The 21973-nt window shown below is 45.3% G+C and overlaps 1 protein-coding gene across 1 annotated transcript in view; it reads right to left on the bottom strand.

Moving 5' to 3' along the window:
• Window positions 1–21973, bottom strand: part of NAV2 (neuron navigator 2) — a 161822-nt gene that overhangs the window by 84512 nt on the left and 55337 nt on the right. The window contains 3 exon segments of the mRNA XM_044270784.1: window positions 1164–1440; window positions 8636–8708; window positions 15318–15370. Coding sequence (XP_044126719.1) covers window positions 1164–1440; window positions 8636–8708; window positions 15318–15370 — 403 coding nt within the window.

Genomic DNA, 21973 nt, shown 5'->3' with positions numbered 1-21973 from the left:
TGACAGTCTATCCGGCCACAATCTCAGGAGGGGTCTCTATCCGACTAAAGGGCAAAATATACCTGAGGAAGGGTCTCTATCTGACCACAGGGCATAATATACCCGAGTTAGGTCTCTATACCTGAGGAGGGGTCTCTATCTGACCACATGGCACAGTACACCTGAGGAAGGGTCTCTATCTGACCACATGGCACAGTACACCTGAGGAGGGGTCTCTATTTGACCACATGGCACAGTACACCTGAGGAGGGGTCTCTATCTGACCACATGGCACAGTACACCTGAGGGGGGGTCTCTATCTGACCACATGGCACAGTACACCTGAGGAGGGGTCTCTATCTGACCACATGGCACAGTACACCTGAGGAGAGGTCTCTATCTGACCACATGGCACAGTACACCTGAGGAGGGGTCTCTATCTGACCACATGGCACAGTACACCCGAGGAGGGGTCTCTATTCAACTATCTGACATAATACACCTGAGGAGGGGTCTCTATCTGACCACATGGCACAGTACACCTGAGGAGAGGTCTCTATCTGACCACATGGCACAGTACACCTGAGGAGGGGTCTCTATCTGACCACATGGCACAGTACACCTGAGGAGGGGTCTCTATCTGACCACATGGCACCTGAGGAGGGGTCTCTATCTGACCACATGGCACAGTACACCTGAGGAGAGGTCTCTATCTGACCACATGGCACAGTACACCTGAGGAGAGGTCTCTATCTGACCACATGGCACAGTACACCTGAGGAGGGGTCTCTATCTGACCACATGGCACAGTACACCTGAGGAGGGGTCTCTATCTGACCACATGGCACAGTACACCTGAGGAGGGGTCTCTATCTGACCACAATACACCTGAGGAGGGGTCTCTATCTGACCACATGGCACAGTACACCTGAGGAGGGGTCTCTATCTGACCACATGGCACAGTACACCTGAGGAGGGGTCTCTATCTGACCACATGGCACAGTACACCTGAGGAGAGGTCTCTATCTGACCACATGGCACAGTACACCTGAGGAAGGGTCTCTATCTGACCACATGGCACAGTACACCTGAGGGGGGGTCTCTATCTGACCACATGGCACATTACACCTGAGGAGGGGTCTCTTTGTAACGACAGGGGGTGTTATAGACCCGTTGCTTAGTACCTGGAGTGCATCTCTCCTTGTGCTTTGCTCTGTGACTGGGGAGGTTGCTGCGGTTGTTGGCACTGGACTGGAGCGGGTGATTGGGGCTGGGCATGGGGGGTGCTGGAAGGATGATATGACTGCTGGCACTGGATTGGCGTTCCTGAATGTTGGGGCGCTTGAGCCGGCTGGTGATAATTCTGTTTCTGAATTTGCTGCTGCTGCTGTTGTTGCTGCTTGAAACGTGACAGGCTGAAGAAGAGGCCGAGGATAGCCTTCAGATTACCATTCCTGATCTCTGCAAAACAAGAAGAGATACAATGAGGATGGAGGATGGCGGCTCAATGTGCGGGTATTAAAACGTCTACCCAACTACAAGCCTCTACTGCGCAGGACAACAGACACTGCCCAGTACCACTTCTCAGTCTGTATTCTGTATGTACAGACACTGCACAGTACCACTTCTCAGTCTGTATTCTGTATGTACAGACAGTGCACAGTACCACTTCTCAGTCTGTATTCTGTATGTACAGACAGTGCACAGTACCACTTCTCAGTCTGTATTCTGTATGTACAGACAGTGCCCAGTACCACTTCTCAGTCTGTATTCTGTATGTACAGACACTGCACAGTACCACTTCTCAGTCTGTATTCTGTATGTACAGACAGTGCACAGTACCACTTCTCAGTCTGTATTCTGTATGTACAGACAGTGCCCAGTACCACTTCTCAGTCTGTATTCTGTATGTACAGACACTGCCCAGTACCACTTCTCAGTCTGTATTCTGTATGTACAGACAGTGCCCAGTACCACTTCTCAGTCTGTATTCTGTATGTACAGACAGTGCCCAGTACCACTTCTCAGTCTGTATTCTGTATGTACAGACACTGCCCAGTACCACTTCTCAGTCTGTATTCTGTATGTACAGACACTGCCCAGTACCACTTCTCAGTCTGTATTCTGTATGTACAGACAGTGCCCAGTACCACTTCTCAGTCTGTATTCTGTATGTACAGACAGTGCCCAGTACCACTTCTCAGTCTGTATTCTCTTCTGGAATCCTCTGTGCTGCTGGGACCCTGCTCCTTCCACTGTGTAACTCTCACCCTGTGACCTTCCCCAAGATCAGCGCACTACTCTCCTGGAATCCTCTGTGCTGCTGGGACCCTGTTCCTTCCACTATGTAACTCTCACCCTGTGACCTCCCCCAAGATCAGCACACTCCTCTCCTGAAATCCTCTGTGCTGCTGGGCCCTGCTTCTTTCACTATGCAGGTCAGTCAGACAAGTCTGTACACACATCTATGGGACGCAGATCTGCAGGGCTGGCACTGCATAGGGATAGGTTTCCTATATACATACAGCAGAGGTAAGTGCCCAGAAGTGAATAGAAGATCTGAGATTTTACTTTTGCTTCTATAAATGTACTTTTTGCACATTGTGACATGTCTGGATTTATCTCACGGACCCCCTTGAATATTTATATGAGGGAAGCGAGCCTCGTGAGGTCCCAGAAGGCGACCCCGGGCTCGGCAGGCGGCTCCGCGGTGGATGGGGCTGGACCGCAGACCGCTCCATTCAGCGACTTTACGAAACAGGTGCGAACTCCATCCACAAGTGTTAAGACAGGATCTGCAGCCTTAGAGGCGACACCCGGGGCGTAGGGCGAGCGGCTGAGACACCCACAAAGATTTCCATTCTCCCCCCCCCCCCAGTCTGTAATACAGAGTGACCCCCAAGACCCAACATCTCCAGAAAGCTCCAACATCACCCCCGGGCTCCGCAGGAGGAAGATGGGGGACTGCACCCAAGAAACCTACAGGACCCGCCATCGTCTAGGTCACGGCCGTAGATTGTCGCTATATTTCTTTGCAGCTTGGATTCTTTACGGTGATTTTCTAGGCAGAGTATAAAATTAGGAGAATTCAAGGGTAAATGTTTCACCTCCGCTGCATGGGGCATCACAATGAACCGCGGGTCACGAGAGGAATCAGGAAAGCGCCACATAGCCCGTGCATGTTCACACCTGTAGGATCTGCGCCAAACCTGATGGCAACCAGAATCCCGGACCGCGCTGGAATCAACTCGACATGTGAAGGTGCCCTGAGGGCCAATTCACATGCTGCAGATTCATACGTAAGGCTACTTTCACCCTCGCGTTTGGTGCGGGTCCGTCATGGATCTGCACAAACGCTTCCGTTCAGATAATACAACCGCATGCATCCGTTCAGAACGGATCCGTTTGTATTATCTGTAACGGATCCGTCTGGAACACTATTTACTGAAAGTCAATGGAGGACGGATCAGTTTTCTATTGTGACAGATTGTGTCCGTGAAAACGGATCCGTCCCCATTGACTTACATTGTGTGTCAGGACGGATCCGTTTGCCTCTGCATCGTCAGGCGAAAAGATCTGCACAGAAAATCAGATTTTCATATTCCGCATGTGAATTCTGTCGCAGATCTTTCATGGATTTTCTCCAGTTCAGTGGATTTTGCTGTGGAATCGCCCCCAGATTCATCAGCATTTCACCCCATGACACCAACTCCAGGAGCCGTGCACTACAATTCCCAGCATGCCAAGACAGACTGCAACTGCCCTGTGCCTAGTGGGAGTTGTAGTTTCACAAGAGATGGCACCTGGCAGGAAGCGGGTTTCAGTAGGAGGCCACCTGGCAGGTAAAGTGACACCTCCAACTTCTTATGAAAGAGCATCAGACCCCAGAACATGGGGTGGCGAGTCACGGGGGGCACTTATTCACTACATTGTACATGAAGGGTCCAGGAAAAAGCTACTGAAACCAGGAAACGTTCTTAGCTAACTCATCACTAACTGTTCTGATTCCACTAGACACTGTTTTCAAGATCTCTGCTTACTGTCAGTGGATATGAACATTCGTATGTACATCCAGAGGCTGAAAACCTCACAACTGAGGATTCGCTACAATTGTATCCAGTCTACAGTATTCCATGTAAGGCTTCGTTCACATCATCGTTCAGCCTTTCCGTTCTCCTGCTCCGTTTAGGGGCAGGAAAACGGAAAGGACGGATTCGGCACCAAACGGGGCAGGAGAACGGAAAGGCTGAACGGTGATGTGAACGAAGACTTAGCCAAACCACCTGGACTCCAGGCTGATACACTTTACCTGCCCCGACACATTGTAACAAGGACAGGAGGGATATTTGTGCCTGTGATGTGTGTAGCTCAAAGGTTTTCGTAGACTGGATACAATTGTAACAAACCCTCAGCTGTGAGAGTTATTAGGCGTATAAGGATATGTTCACAAGTGTTGGGTTTGCCAACGACGAACCCAAGAGGTAATTACTGCAGGATCTGCAGCAAAAAAACAAATGCAGATGTGCAGCTCGGCCGTGCCCTGGACCAGCATGAGGATTAGGTCCATTCAATGGGGATAACGGCCCGGCTTTTCTGCGCATAATGCATAGGAACACCATTTTCCAGCATTGAATGCGGATTGCCACTGGATATGGCACACATTTAAGCAGTCTTTTAAAGGTTTTCAGCAATGATTGTTTCCACTCAGCAAGCAGAGATCTTAAAAATGGTAAAGCCTTCAGTCTCTTCATTCCATCATGTATAGATGTGCAAAAAATCGTATTATGGAGCGATTCACATAACGCCCATGTAAGACATGTTGGACCTGTGTGTCCAGGATGCTGCTGTCGTCCCCCTGACTTGTGCGTGCTGTCCTCCCTCTCTCCAAACTGACCTGCCGTGTACAACCTCCTCCCCCTCCCTGCTGCCATCATACAAGTCAGTGTTTGATCAGCGATTGTCATCAGAGATTGTGAGACAAGACCAGGTGCGGGTCAAAACCACAAAACAGGTGCAGATCTTTCCGTTCCATCTTATCTTCACTCCTCGCAATCTGGTAAAACAATCACTGAGGGACAATCACTAATGGGCCCTTTACGGGGCCGACAATTGAACAGATCATCACTAAGCGATGGCATTAGTGATCACCCCTCCCCCTACTCTGGAGGAGATCGCTGCATGTAAATGCACCGGTCTCCTGCGCCAGCGACCAGCAGATTGTCAGGAAGGAACGCTTCCTTCCCGACAATCTGTTAGATCGTCGTCTACTGGTTTAAAGTAGAACTGCCTTAGTTGCCCATAGCAACCAACCAGAGCCCTCCTTTAATTTTGGACAGCTTCTTTGGAAAATGAAAGGAGGAATCTGATTGGTTGCTATGGGCAACTAGGTCAGTTCTACTTTACACCAGTTTGATAAATGACCCCCTATATCTACAAAACGTGGACAACAGACCCACTGAAGTAAAAAAAAGCCTAAGGCCTCATGCACACAACCTTATTTCTTTTTTTTTTTTTTTTGCTGATCACAAATGGACCCAATTATATCTATGAGCCCGCAAAAAAAACGCCCGGCAGCACACGGATGTCATCTGTCTGCTGTCCACTTCTGTATGTCCATCCCGCATATTATAGAACCATTTTGTGGACATGAATACACATTTCTATTAGGCCTCTTTCACACGGGCGTTGCGGGAAAATGTGCGGGTGCGTTGCGGAAACACGCACGATTTTTCCGCGCAAGTGCCAAACATTGTAATGTGTTTTGCACTCGAGTGAGAAAAATCGCGCATGTTTGGTACCTAAACCCGAACTTCTTCACAGAATTTCGGTCTTGGGATCGGTGTTCTGTAGATTGTATTATTTTCCCTTATAACATGGTTATAAGGGAAAATAATAGCATTCTGAATACAGAATGCATAGTACAATAGCGCTGGAGGGGTTAAAATAAATAATTTAACTCACCTTAATCCACTTGATCGCGAAGCCGGCATCTCCTTCTGTCTTCATCTTAGCTGTGTAGGAACAGGACCTGTGGTGACGTCACTCCGGTCAGCACATGATCTTTTACCATGGTGATAGATCATGTGATGGACCATGTGATGACCGGAGTGAATTCACCACAGGTCCTGTTGCTGCACACAGCACACAAGACAGACAGAAGAGATGCCGGCTGCGCGATCAAGTGGACTAAGGTGAGTTAAATTATTTATTTATTTTTTTAACCCCTCCAGCGCTATTTTACTATGCATTCTGTATTCAGAATGCTATTATTTTCCCTTATAACCATGTTATAAGGGAAAATAATAATGATCGGGTCTCCATCCCGATCGTCTCCTAGCAACCGTGCATGAAAATCGCACCGCATCCGCACTTGCTTAACCCTTTCATTTCTATGGGGCCTGCATTACGTGAAAAACGCAGAATATAGAGCATGCTGCGATTTTCACTGCAACGCACAAGTGATGCGTGAAAATCACCGCTCATGTGAACAGCCCCATAGAAATGAATGGGTCGGGATTCAGTGCGGGTGCAATGCATTCAACTCACGCATCGCATCCGCAGGGAATACTCGCCCGTGTGAAAGGGGCCTTGATGGGACTGAGAGAAATGCAGACTGCACACGGAAGGTGCGTCCGTGTCCATGGTCTACGGACTGCAACACGGACACAGTCCTGTGCATGTAGCCTAAAAGAGGGGGAGAGCAGAGAGAGCGTCGGACACTGGGGCAGAGCTCTGATGCAGCACCATCGGCTAGGCGAAGGACTGACACACACTCTGCAGAAGCACACTAGTAGCACGTTTACCATAAAGACTACCTAGAAAGTGACTTCATTTTGTATTTATGAAGCAAATGAACATTAACAAAAAAATCCGTACAACGCGCTTACAACCCTCGTGGTCTATTCTCATCTGACAGTGTAAAAAACAACATAAAAGCCAACAACAACAACATCTATGCACACCCCCATATAAATCCTACCCTCACAGCTGTGGGGTGCTCTTCCACCGGATGCCGCAATCCCGCCCACAGTCGATGATTCTGTTTCACAAGTTCATGGCCGCGATACCCGATAGGCGTCCAGCGGCAGCCACTCGCTGCCCGTGCTCCACGCCGACACATTTATTTTCGAGAGTACAACTGGTACGACAACTTCTCGCTGTATTTCCAGCCTCGCACTTGTGTCACAGAAATAGGGTGACATCAGATCCAGCACCTATTTCTAGAGCTCACAATCCGAGAGGCGCAGAGACAAAGGGAACATTCTTCTCGGGGGAGAAATAACGTGACATCTCTCTTTACAGCTTAAATCCAGACAATTAAGTGTTTGGGGCAGGACGATCATCGCTCGGCGGCTTTATTTGCTCTGTCAGTCCACATTATGACAGCTCTAATCCCCCAGATCACTTACTTTGGGAGACACTTGTAATGAATGGAAGGCATCTCTGTTCTGATGGGGAGGGGGGGGGGGGAAGAGATAAAGGGTCACCTGGGTCACATGACGCGTCTCGACTTGACAAACTTGTGTCCTGTTTGTAACTTGTCGCTGTAACAATTGGGATTTCTGCAACTTTGGTTTAGGCCCCATGCACATGATCGCATCTGCAAATAGCGGATCCGCAAAATACGGATGTGGTCCATGTGCTGTCCACAATTTATTTGCAGACCCATTGTTTTTAATGGGTCCGCGGTCTGCATTTTGCGGATGATCCGTGTGATTTTCACATCCGTCACAGATAGAACATGTCCTAAAAAATTGTCAATGGGGCCACAAAAAATATGGAAGCAACACAGACCGCATCCGTATTTTTCAGAGCTCAAGACTAGGTGCCGTAGAGGATTTATCTGTGACTGCTGTAGGCATGACCGGCGTCAGCTCAGGTTGGCCCCATTATCCTTCCCTGTGCAAGGGCTGACAAGACCGACCCTCCTGTCCTGGGATGGGAAGTGGGTGACAAATCAGAGGGACCCTATTTTTACATATCTTCATCCCTGAATCAGAAATTTGACAAACAGCGCCACCCCTTTCCACAGGTTGTGCGTGGTATTGCAGCTTGGCCCTACTTACTTCAATGACTCTAAGCTGCAATACCAGACACAACCTACGGATGGGTGTAGCGCTGTTTCCAGAAGAAGGCGATCAGGTTTTTCTAATCCTAGGAAAACATAACAAAAACCCATCACACAGTCGCCCCCTGCTAGTTTCCAAAAACCCAGGTGACACGTGGCTAATCATATCCATACAGGCATCACTTTTGGGACCGGGCGCTTATAATAATGCAGGGGTCTTGCTAAGAAAAAATAAATAAATTAAAAATAAAAATCTTCCATAATGCAGTACCACTTGCTGCCACTAGGTGAAGAGCATGTCCATTCCTTCCCCACATACATTGTACTTTCTGGTCTCCTCTAGAGAAATAATAATACACTGCTGCTTACATTATACAAGCTGAATGTATCAGACATGGGATATCCTGTAAGGATGGCACGGTGACAAGGACTACAGGTTCCAGCAGTGCCTCACATTGACATAAGCTTTTCTCTAACGCCTGCCTTCAGATGAACTACAATGCTCAGCATGTTCAGATAACCATCATCATGTCGGGTGAGAGGTGATTATTACTCGGTGAGTGCACGTCACAGGAATGGTGGACTCACCCTCCGCCGACAGGCCTTGTATGTTGATTCCTTTGGCTGCCAGGAAGCTCAGGCAGGCATCGATGTTCTCAATCTAAAGAAAGCACAAAGTGGCGGATTACACTCAGCAAAGTGACAGCTGCGCTCTCATCGTGACAGCCGAATGTGTGCGATAGAGCGCCCCGGATCCATCCTTATTCTGTGTGTGTAAATACATACATTATATATACATACACACACCCCAACACAAATATATACTATACATACACACAAACACATTCTCAGTATCTGTTCTTATTCTGTATATATACACTGCACAGTACCACTTCTCCTGTCCTGTATATATATATATATATATATATATATATATATATATATATATATATATATACATATACATATACATATACACACACTGCACAGTACCACTTCTCCTGTCCTGTATACCGGGTGTAATCCTCAGTATCTGCTCTTATTCTGAATATACAGTCAGGTCCATAAATATTGGGACATTGACACAATGCTAACATGTTTGGCTCTATTCACCACCACAATGGATGTGAAATGAGACAAACAAGATGTACTTTACCTGCCGACTGTCAGCTTTACCCACAGACTGTCAGCTTTACCCGCAGACTGTCAGCTTTACCCGCAGACTGTCAGCTTTACCCGCAGACTGTCACTGTCACTTTTTAATACTTGGTTGCAAATCCTTTGCAGTCAGTTACAGCCTGAAGTCTGGAACGCATAGACATCAGCAGACGCTGGTCTCATCCCTGGTGATGCTCTGCCCGGCCTCTACTGCAACTGTCTTCAGTTCCTGCTTGTTCTTGGGGCTTTTTCCCTTCAGTTTTGTCTTCAGCAAGTGAAATGCTCAATCGGATTCAGGTCCGGGGATTGACTCGGCCATTGCAGAACATTCCACTTCTTTCCCTTAAACTCTTTGGTTGCTTTTGCAGTATGCTTTGGGTCATTGTCCATCTGCACTGTGAAGCGCCGTCCAATGTGTTCTGAAGCATTTGGCTGAATATGAGCAGATAATATTGCCCGAAACACTTCAGAATTCATCCTGCTGCTTTTGTCAGCAGTCACATCATCAATAAATACAAGAGAAGCAGTTCCATTGGCAGCCATACATGCCCACGCCATGACACTACCACCACCATGCTTCACTGATGAGGTGGTATGCTTAGGACCATGAGCAGCTCCTTTCCTTCTCCATACTCTTCTCTTCCCATCGCTCTGGCACAAGTTGGTCTTGGTCTCATCTGTCCATAGGATGTTGTCCCAGAACTGTGAAGACTTTCTTAGATGCCGTTTGGCAAACTCTAATCTGGCCTTCCTGTTTTTGAGGCTCACCAATGGTTTCCATCTTGTGGTGAACTCTCTGTATTCACTCTGGTGAAGTCTTCTCCTGATTGCTGACTGTGACACACATACACCTACCTCCTGGAGAGTCTTCTTGATCTGGCCAACTGTTGTGAAGGGGGTTTTCTTCACCAGGGAAAGAATTATTCGGTCATCCACCACAGTTGTTTTCCGTGGTCTTCCGGGTCTTTTTGTGTTGCTGAGGTCACCGCTGCGTTCCTTCTTTGTAAGAATGTTCCAAACAGTTGTTTTGGCCGCACCTAATGTTTTTGCTATCTCTCTGATGGGTTTGTGGCGTTTTTCAGCCTAATGATGGCTTCACTGATAGTGACCGCTCTTTGGATCTCATCTTGAGCGTTGACAGCAACAGATTCCAAATGCAAATAGAAGACTGGAAATGACCTCTGGACCTTGTATCTGCTCATTGTAATTGGGATAAGGAGGGAATAACACACACCGGCCATGGAACAGCCGAGAAGACAATTGTCCCATTACTTCTGGTCGCTTAACAAGTGGGAGGCACAGATGCAAACTGCTGTAATTCCTGCACCGTTCACCCGATTTGGATGTAAATACCTTCAAATTAAAGCCGACAGTCTGCAGGTAAGGCCGAATGCACACGGACGTTTTTCACGGCCGTGAGCGGTCCGTGGAACCACGGGCTGGATTTCTTCTGAGTGCAGGAGCGCACAGCGTCATTGGTTGCTATGACGCCGTGCGCTCCCTGCTGCCGCCGCAATACAGTAATACACTGGTATGATCTATACCAGTGCATTACTGTACTGTGGCAGCAGCAGGGAGCGCACGGCGTCATAGCAACCAATGACGCCGTGCGCTCCTGCACTCAGCTGGAATCCAGCCCGTGGTTCCACGGACCGCTCACGGCCGTGAAAAACGTCCGTGTGCATTCGGCCTAAAGCACATCTTGTTAGTTTCATCCTAATTTCATTGTGGTGGTGTATAGAGCCAAAAATGTTAGAATTGTGTTGATGTCCCAATATATATGGACCTGACTGTATATACACTGCACAGTACCACTTCTCCTGTCCTGTATATATACACACTGCACAGTACCACTTCTCCTGTCCTGTATATATACACACTGCACAGTACCACTTCTCCTGTCCTGTATATATACACACTGCACAGTACCACTCCTCCTGTCCTGTATATACACACTGCACAGTACCACTTCTCCTGTATATATACACTGCACAGTACCACTCCTCCTGTCCTGTATATACACACTGCACAGTACCACTTCTCCTGTATATATACACTGCACAGTACCACTTCTCCTGTCCTGTATATAGACACTGCACAGTACCACTCCTCCTGTCCTGTATATACACACTGCACAGTACCACTCCTCCTGTCCTGTATATACACACTGCACAGTACCACTTCTGTCCTGTATATACGGACACTGCACAGTACCACTTCTCCTGTCCTGTATATACACACTGCACAGTACCACTTCTCCTGTACATATACACTGCACAGTACCACTTCTCCTGTCCTGTATATACACACTGCACAGTACCACTCCTCCTGTCCTGTATATACACACTGCACAGTACCACTTCTGTCCTGTATATACGGACACTGCACAGTACCACTTCTCCTGTCCTGTATATACACACTGCACAGTACCACTTCTCCTGTATATATACACTACACAGTACCACTTCTCCTGTCCTATATATATACACTGCACAGTACCACTTCTCCTGTCCTGTATATGCGGACACTGCACAGTACCACTTCTCCTGTCCTGTATATATATACACTGCACAGTACCACTTCTCCTGTCCTGTATATATACACACTGCACAGTACCACTTCTCCTGTCCTGTATATATACACACTGCACAGTACCACTTCTCCTGTCCTGTATATATACACACTGCACAGTACCACTTCTCCTGTCCTGTATATATACACACTGCACAGTACCACTTCTCCTGTCCTGTATATATACACACTGCACAGTACCACTCCTCCTGTCCTGTATATACACACTGCACAGTACCACTTCTCCTGTATATATACACTGCACAGTACCACTTCTCCTGTCCTGTATATACACACTGCACAGTACCACTCCTCCTGTCCTGTATATACACACTGCACAGTACCACTTCTGTCCTGTATATACGGACACTGCACAGTACCACTTCTCCTGTCCTGTATATACACACTGCACAGTACCACTTCTCCTGTATATATACACTGCACAGTACCACTTCTCCTGTCCTGTATATACACACTGCACAGTACCACTCCTCCTGTCCTGTATATACACACTGCACAGTACCACTTCTGTCCTGTATATACGGACACTGCACAGTACCACTTCTCCTGTCCTGTATATACACACTGCACAGTACCACTTCTCCTGTATATATACACTGCACAGTACCACTTCTCCTGTCCTGTATATATATACACTGCACAGTACCACTTCTCCTGTCCTGTATATGCGGACACTGCACAGTACCACTTCTCCTGTCCTGTATATATATACACTGCACAGTACCACTTCTCCTGTCCTGTATATATGACACTGCACAGTACCACTTCTCCTGTCCTGTATATATGACACTGCACAGTACCACTTCTCCTGCCCTGTATATACACACTGCACAGTACCACTCCTCCTGTCCTGTATATATGACACTGCACAGTACCACTTCTCCTGTCCTGTATATATACACTGCACAGTACCACTTCTCCTGTCCTGTATATATGACACTGCACAGTACCACTTCTCCTGTCCTGTATATATACACTGCACAGTACCACTTCTCCTGTCCTGTATATATGACACTGCACAGTACCACTTCTCCTGTCCTGTATATATACACTGCACAGTACCACTTCTCCTGTCCTGTATATACGGACACTGCACAGTACCACTTCTCCTGTCCTGTATATACACACTGCACAGTACCACTTCTCCTGTCCTGTATATATACACTGCACAGTACCACTTCTCCTGTCCTGTATATACACACTGCACAGTACCACTTCTCCTGTCCTGTATATACACACTGCACAGTACCACTTCTCCTGTCCTGTATATATATATATATACACTGCACAGTACCACTTCTCCTGTCCTGTATATATATATATATATATATATATATACACTGCACAGTACCACTTCTCCTGTCCTGTATATATACACACTGCACAGTACCACTTCTCCTGTCCTGTATACCGGGTGTAATCCTCAGTATCTGCTCTTATTCTGTATATGGACACTGCACAGTACCACTTCTCCTGTCCTGTATACCGGGTGTAATCCTCAGTATCTGCTCTTATTATTCCCAGAGACTGGACACACCTTTTACAGTAATCCATAGTCTTCCTTATGGTTTTCCCACCAGAAGTCGCCGTTTACACAAAGTGTTGATAAGTGCCCTGAGGGGCGACGCGATAATTTATATTGGGCGGGGGGCATGCTCTATACAGCAGATGGCAGCAGGTCATGTTATAGAACGCTGGGCAGACTGTGTCCGTCGCTCCCACACTATTACAGGACAGAAGCTGGAGGAGACGTTTCTCATTTGTCTCATCGGCATCGCCGTGTACAGTGGTAACAATGGCCGCTCCACTCTGCTCAATAGACTGAATTCAATGGGATGGGGATCAGCAGAGTCAGGGGGGGGGTAGCTATTCCAACCATGCGAGGACTGCAGGATGGGAATGGTCTGTGGCGGCATTGACCTGAGGGATTCATGGCATGCCACACATTGTGTTAGCACAGGGGGCTCCTCACTAAAATAGATCTCCGTCAACTGTCCCCCCTGAGAAATGCAAGACAAGTGTCCTGCCACAAATATAACAAGTGTAGGAGGCTGCAGCTCTGGAGAAGTAACAGTTTGTCGTTACAATGTATCATCACAACCAGGGGGCAGATTTACTAAGCTAAATGCTCTAGAACCGTACAGGGCATGCTGTGCACCAAACTAATATATTTGGCGCGGTTTCTGTCTCGTCTAGTTCTTCGCTGTCTAAACTTAGGACAGTAATAATAGATCTGCCCCAGTGTCTGTATTTATAGCATTTCCCACAGTCACATTACGGGTCAGGTTGGCTTTAGCCGAAAAACAAGGAGAAATCTCTTGCGGTCTTAGTAACACGGCTGACCATTCGTGACCGTATGATCTGGAGGTGTCCGTCCGGTATGGGACGGGTCTTTGGGCACCTTGTTGAGATTGTATACCCCGACAGACAAGTCCATTATGTACCCCAAGAGGTCCAAACATGTCCCTTCAAGATTTAGGTTTTGATTGAGTCTTATCTGCTTAAAAACAAATCACTCCGGATGCTGCTCCCGTTCCGAGCCTCAGCCGCCGATGGCGAGGAGACCGGGGTCCTGGAAATGCTGGTGCAGACACTGGGAATGAGATAACGTGCACGTGGCGGCCTGATCGCATGACGAGGGCTGTGACGCCGACACTAGCGTGAGGTTAACGCTGCGTGTCTAATGGCGTCGGCTGAACGTACCACAAATCTCAGGTTATGACTGACAACTGCCTGACATTCTGAGTCCACATGGGAGGTAGAGGCCAGGAGAGTCTCCCAAAACCTCCAAAAGAAAGGCTGCAACCTATGCCACTGTATACCGCCTGGTGTGCACCCGTCTACTACACTATTCTATACTGCTATAGACTGGGCTGACGGAGGACAAAAGGACCCCTCATTGGGTAGATGGTGCACTACGGATACACTTGGTTGACAATACACTTCAGATAGCGGTCAGGCAAATACTTATTCTGCCGACAGTTATTCGCCTTCTCGCACCTGCGCACATGCATACTCGGATCAGCCCAGAATGCAGGCGTTCTAATAGGGAGCTGCTGCCAGACGTCTCAGAGAAGAAAAGGATTGGACATGTTGAAGTACAACCCTTCCATCCTCCCCGACCTCAGCGGCGAGTCAGGACGACATCCCCTTCCACGTATGGCTGACGGGTTCGCCCTCCCCTGTATGGCCAGCTGTAGGCTCTGAATGGGATGTGAACAGCGCCTTATTGCAGATGATTTCAGCCTAGCCGGGTGTACGATGAGGATTCCATCTATATCTGAGTGAATGGAGACGAGGATGTGCAGCTCCGCGGGTACATAGGTATCATCCGACTGCTTAGCGGGTGGAGAACCCCTATAAATAGTGAAACATTGATGGCTGGGCAGTCTCTCTGAATTAACCCTTCCAGGACTCAGAGCCTCTAATAGTAGTAACAAAGTATCAATCACATCCCTATCTGAACATTCTAATCTGACACATGATAGAGACACGAGGGCCGGCGGACCTCAGCACTCACCATTTGGGACCTGTTCTTGGGGCAGCCATTGATGTCTTCAATCTTTTCATTCGCTGAAGAGAAAAAAAAAAAGAAAGAGAGAAGTCAGGAAAGAGGGGTCCGGAGAGGTGCAGATCTCCAGTACAGTCACCTAACGTGTGCATGACACAGCCGGCCAGCGAGGTGGGGGGTTTCACAAGAGCCGGGCCCACCCCAGACAGCTGAGAGGTCGTCCAGGGAAGGGAGACAACTGTGCCGCCTATTAGACCTCCACAATCATCTGGCCATCTATCTGGGCAGACACCCGAGCCGTCAATGGTCAGCGCTGCAGCCCCCGAAAGGGACACCAACAACAGAAGAACATACAGATACACACAGGATAGGATGTACCCCCAGGAGCTCACAATCTACTGCCCTACCCCTCTGACTAAGGGCTTGTTTTATTTCTGTTTACGTTCCGTTTTTTGCGTTCCGTATACGGAACCATTCATTTCAATGGATCCGCAAAAAAAAAAATTTGAAGGTACTCCGTATGCCTTCCGTTTCCGTATTTCCGTTCAAAGATAGAACATGTCCTATAATTGTCCGCATAGCGGACAAGGATAATACTGTTCTATCAGGGGCCAGCTGTTCCGTTCCGCAAAAAAACGAATGCACACGGACGTCATCTGTATTTTTTGCGGATCCGTTTTTTGCGGACCTCAAAATACTAAAAAAGCCATACGGTCGTGTGAACGAGCCCCAAGACACATTTCACAGCTATTGGTCAGTGCTGGTTCAGCCTCCATCCACGTGCACCCTGGGGTCGAGCAGAGGGGGCGGCTGATCTCCCTTCAGAACTAAAGATCGAGCATGCTGATATCCAACAGACTGATCTTTCTTTCTCCTAAAATCTGGGGACAGTCGGAAGGCCCCCGCACACATTAGTTGGTCGGCCATTTTGGTTAATGTAAATGCCCAGCTTTCATGATGTCTTTGGAGTCTAATAAGGGTTTGTTCACACATCGCAGCCTACGGTAAACGTGACGCATATTTTACATGATCCGCAGCAGAAATCCAAGGCTGCCACTCAGATTTCTGCAGCGGACGAGCCACGGGTCCACGTGAGGATCAGCTCCATTGTCATTGGTGGCTTTTTCATGCAGAATACGTGTAAATTATCTGCATGCTCATTTGGCGCAGAGAGAAAATCTGCCTGGAATTTTTTTCCAGATCATGTGAATTCTGTTACAAAAACCACATTTACCTGTGCGGGATATGAAACGTTATCAGATCTGATGAGGATCCGGCTGTGGAATCTAAATCCTCATCAAACCCCTGTCATGTGAACACCGCCTGAGACTGCGGGACACGGGGAAAACGTAGAAGCGGAGATGTCGCCCCGAGCGGACTGATGACACGGAGAATTAAACACAGTGTAAGTCCGGAGACGGATCTTGCCGCAAATGTCAAAAGCAGGAAATTTGCTGTAAAATTCTAACAATTTTGCAAAATATTTGTATTTTTAATTATTTTTATAAAACCCCATTCACATGTATATTGATCAGCACTGAAAATCTACCACGACTGAACATTCATTTTATTCTCCTGTGATGATCATGTTGTGTTTTTTTTCCACGATATTCCAAATCCATGACAAAACGGCATTTCTGGTGGCCCAAAAAAATTAATAATAAAAATACATCATGACTGCGATGTGTGAACAAACCCATAGAACTTGTAGCAGATGCAGGAGTGAGATGTGGCTGTAGGGTCGCTCCCCTATCAGCGGCGCTCCGTCTGCATTCGCCTTGTACCTGGGGACTGAACTGAAGGTCGCTCCTGATACAGACAATGCAGAAACTGTACAGAAAACGGACCGTAAGGCGATGAGGGCGAGAAAGTGACACTGAAGGCTCATGTCGCCCCATGCCTATGGTAAAGTATTAAACACAATCCAATAAAAAAAACTACCATACAAATAAAATGACACTTTATTAATAAATAGAATGACATGAAAAGATCCATACAAAGAAGATAGTGCAGGGAAATGCGGCAGACGAAGGAGGAAGCACAGTATGGGTAAGGCTACATGCACACGACCGTGCTGTTTTTTGCGGTTCGCGGATCCACAAAAAACAGAAGCCGTCCGTGTTCATTCCGCAATTTGTGGAACGGAACAGGCGGCTCATTGTAGAAATGCCTATTCTTGTCCGCAAAACGGACAAGAATAGGACATGTTCTATTTTTTTGCAGGGCCACGGAACGGAGCTACGGATGCGGACAGCACACAGAGTGCTGTCCGCATCTTTTGCGGCCCCATTGAAGTGAATTTTTTTTGCACTTTAAATGTTCTATATGTGGGCATTGCACTATATATCCTTTCCCCTGCGTCTTCCTCCTGCGGATGCCGCCTTTCCCTGCGCTATTTTCTTTGTATGGATCTTTTCATGTCATTTTATTTGTCTGCGGCCGGGTAGTTTTTTATTGGATTATGTTCTGGTTAGGCTGCCGGGCTGGTAAAGTAACATGCGGTCTGCGGGGATCAGCGGAGAGCATGCTGTGACTTGCAGTTCCTCTGGCGCAGGCCTGTATGCGAGCCGTGCGCCTGGACTGACATGGCGGCTCCATCCTCTGACAGCGAGGGATGGGCTCCCTCCTTCCTCACACTGTTGATGGGTGACAGGCCGGGTTGGGCCCTCACTTCCCCGGCAGCGAGATATTTTACATCATCGTCCTCCACGAACCTCCCAAGAAGACAGGTGACACATGGGATGAATCCGTCCCCGCTCACTTCTCAGCCAAGTGTCACCCAACCCCACACACCGAGCCGTCAGCAAACAGGAGGCCGAGGGACAAGTCAAAACGGGGCAGGAATTCAGATCTAGTGTTCATCATGACGCCAGACATCAACCAGGCACAGGAAGAAGCCTGCACGACCGGGACAAGACGTCCGACGACCAAGAGGAGAACCGGCTGCGCAAGCTGACAAATCCGCTCATAACAGGAGACACGTGTGTGGATATACCTACAGTATAACAGTACAGTAACTATACATAACGGTATAACAGTACAGTAACCATATAACGGTCTAATAGTACAGTAACCATATAACGGTCTAATAGTACAGTAACTATACAACGGTCTAATAGTACAGTAATTATACAACGGTATAAAAGTACAGTAACTATACAACGGTATAAAAGTACAGTAACTATACAACGGTATAATAGTACAGTAACTATACAACGGTATAATAGTACAGTAACTATACATAACGGTATAACAGTACAGTAACTGTATAACGGTATAACAGTACAGTAACTATACATAACGGTATAACAGTACAGTAACTATACAACGGTATAATAGTACAGTAACTATACATAACGGTATAACAGTACAGTAACTATACAACGGTATAACAGTACAGTAACTATAACGGTCTAATAGTACAGTAATTATATAACGGTCTAATAGTACAGTAATTATATAACGGTATAATAGTACAGTAACTATACATAACGGTATAACAGTACAGTAACTATACAACGGTATAACAGTACAGTAACTATATATAACAGTATCACAGTACAGTAACTATACAGCGGTATAACAGTACAGTAACTATACATAACAGTATAACAGTAACTATACAACTGTAGAACAGTACAGTAACTGTATAACGGTATAATAGTAGAGTAACTATACAACGGTATAACAGTACAGTAACTATATAACGGTATAATAGTACAGTAATTATATAACGGTATAACAGTACAGTAACTATACAACGGTATAACAGTACAGTAACTGTATAACGGTATAATAGTACAGTAACTATATAACGGTCTAATAGTACAGTAATTACATAACGGTATAACAGTACAGTAACTATATATAACAGTACAGTAACTATACAACGGTATAATAGTACAGTAACTGTATAACGGTCTAATAGTACAGTAATTATACAACGGTCTAATAGTACAGTAATTATACAACGGTATAACAGTACAGTAACTATATATAACAGTATCACAGTACAGTAACTATACAGCGGTATAACAGTACAGTAACTATAAAACGGTATAACAGTACAGTAACTATAAAACGGTATAACAGTACAGTAACTATACAACTGTAGAACAGTACAGTAACTGTATAACGGTATAATAGTAGAGTAACTATACAACGGTATAACAGTACAGTAACTATAACGGTCTAATAGTACAGTAATTATATAACAGTATAAAAGTACAGTAACTATACAACGGTATAATAGTACAGTAACTGCATAACGGTATAACAGTACAGTAACTATATAACGGTATAACAGTACAGTAACTATATATAACGGTATCACAGTACAGTAACTATACAGCGGTATAACAGTACAGTAACTATAAAACGGTATAACAGTACAGTAACTGTATAATAGTAGAGTAACTATACAACGGTCTAACAGTACAGTAACTATAGAACGGTCTAATAGTACAGTAACTATATAACGGTATAACAGTACAGTAACTATAACGGTCTAATAGTACAGTAACTATACATAACGGTATAATAGTACAGTAACTATACATAACGGTATAACAGTACAGTAACTATACATAACGGTATAACAGTACAGTAACTATACAACGGTATAACAGTACAGTAACTATATATAACAGTATCACAGTACAGTAACTATACAGCGGTATAACAGTACAGTAACTATAAAACGGTATAACAGTACAGTAACTATACATAACGGTATAACAGTACAGTAACTATACAACTGTAGAACAGTACAGTAACTGTATAAAGGTATAATAGTAGAGTAACTATACAACGGTATAACAGTACAGTAACTATATAACGGTCTAATAGTACAGTAATTATATAACGGTATAACAGTACAATAACTATACAACGGTATAATAGTACAGTAACTGTATAACGGTATAATAGTACAGTAACTGTATAACGGTCTAATAGTATAGTAATTATATAACGGTATAACAGTACAGTAGCTATACGATATAACAGTACAGTACCTATATATAACAGTATAACAGTACTGTAACTATACAGCAGTATAACAGTACAGTAACTGTATAACAGTATAATAGTACAGTAACTATATATAACGGTATAATAGTAGACTAACTATACAACGGTATAATAGTACAGTAATTATATAACGGTATAACAGTACAGTAACTATGCATAACCGTATAACAGTACAGTAACAATACATAACGGTATAATAGTACAGTAACTATATAACAGTATAGTAGTACAGTAACTATACAACGGTATAACAGTACAGTAACTATATATAACGGTATAATAGTAAAGTAACTATACCTAACGGTATAATAGTACAGTAACTATATATATAATGGTATAATAGTACAGTAAGTACACAACGGTATAATAGTACAGTAAGGCTACATTCACACTAGCGTTGTTAGAATCCGGCAAGCAGTTCCATTGCCGGAACTGCCCGCCAGATCCGGCAAACCGTATGCAAACGGATATTTTTTTTTTCCCAGATCCGTTGATATATCTGATCCATCTCATCCGTTTTCATCTGGCTTCAAACGGAATAACGGACCCGGTATTTAAATTTTTACAAAGATCAAAAGCGAAACTAGCGCCTCCTATATCCCGGCGCATGCACAGACTGGAAAACCGGATCAGTCTACGCGGCAAATTCCAGAACACTTGGTACCGGATCCGGCATTAATACATCTCTATGGAAATTAATGCCAGATCCGGCAAGTGCAGTATTTTGTCCGGTCAAATACCGTACAAGGGACAGAACGAAGACGTCCTGATGCACACTGAACGGATTGCTTTTCATTCAGAATGCATTAGGACAAAACTGATGCGTTTTTTTTTTCTACGTATTGAGACCCTTTACCGGATTTCAATACCGGAAAAGAATAACCCTAGTGTGGAAGTACCCTAACTATACAACGGTATAACAGTACAGGTACTATATAACAGTAACTATATAATGTAAGAGACATGTGAATAGAATAACAGTAAAGCGAATAATACAGTAATAGTATAGTAATTATATATGTGAATAGACATGTAAATAGTATAATTGTGTAGTGAACAGTATAGTAACAGTATAATAGTAATTATATATGTCAGTAGACATGTGAACAGTATAATAGTACAGTACTGGACCTATATAACAGTATAATAGTACAGTAACTGTATAATAACTATGCGATTAGACATGTAAATAGTCTAATTGTATGGTGAATACTATAGTAATAGTATAATAGTACAGTAACTATATAACAGTATATCTAATAGTGCAGTAACTATCTAAGACTACTTTCACATCTGCACTTTCCTTTCCGGTATTGAGATCCATCAGAGTATCTTAAAACCGGAGGAAAACGCTTCAGTTTTGTCCCCATTTATTGTCAACGGGGACAAAACTGACCTGAATGGAACGGAGTGCGCCAGAAAAGAAAACGGATCCGTCACCCATTGACTTACAACGGCCGGATCCAGCAAAAACACAGATAAGGAAAGTAGCCTTATGTAAATAGTATAATAGTAAAGTGAATAATACAGTAACTACATAACAGTATAAAAGTACAGTAATAGTATATGTGAACAGACATGTAAATAGTATAATCGTGTAGTGAATAGTATAGCAATAGCATACTAGTACAGTA

Source organism: Bufo gargarizans, chromosome 10, assembly GCF_014858855.1.
Source record: "Bufo gargarizans isolate SCDJY-AF-19 chromosome 10, ASM1485885v1, whole genome shotgun sequence".
NCBI classification, from domain to species: domain Eukaryota; kingdom Metazoa; phylum Chordata; class Amphibia; order Anura; family Bufonidae; genus Bufo; species Bufo gargarizans.
Note: the sequence above shows the minus strand (reverse complement) of the source record. Positions and strands in the feature narration are given on the sequence as shown.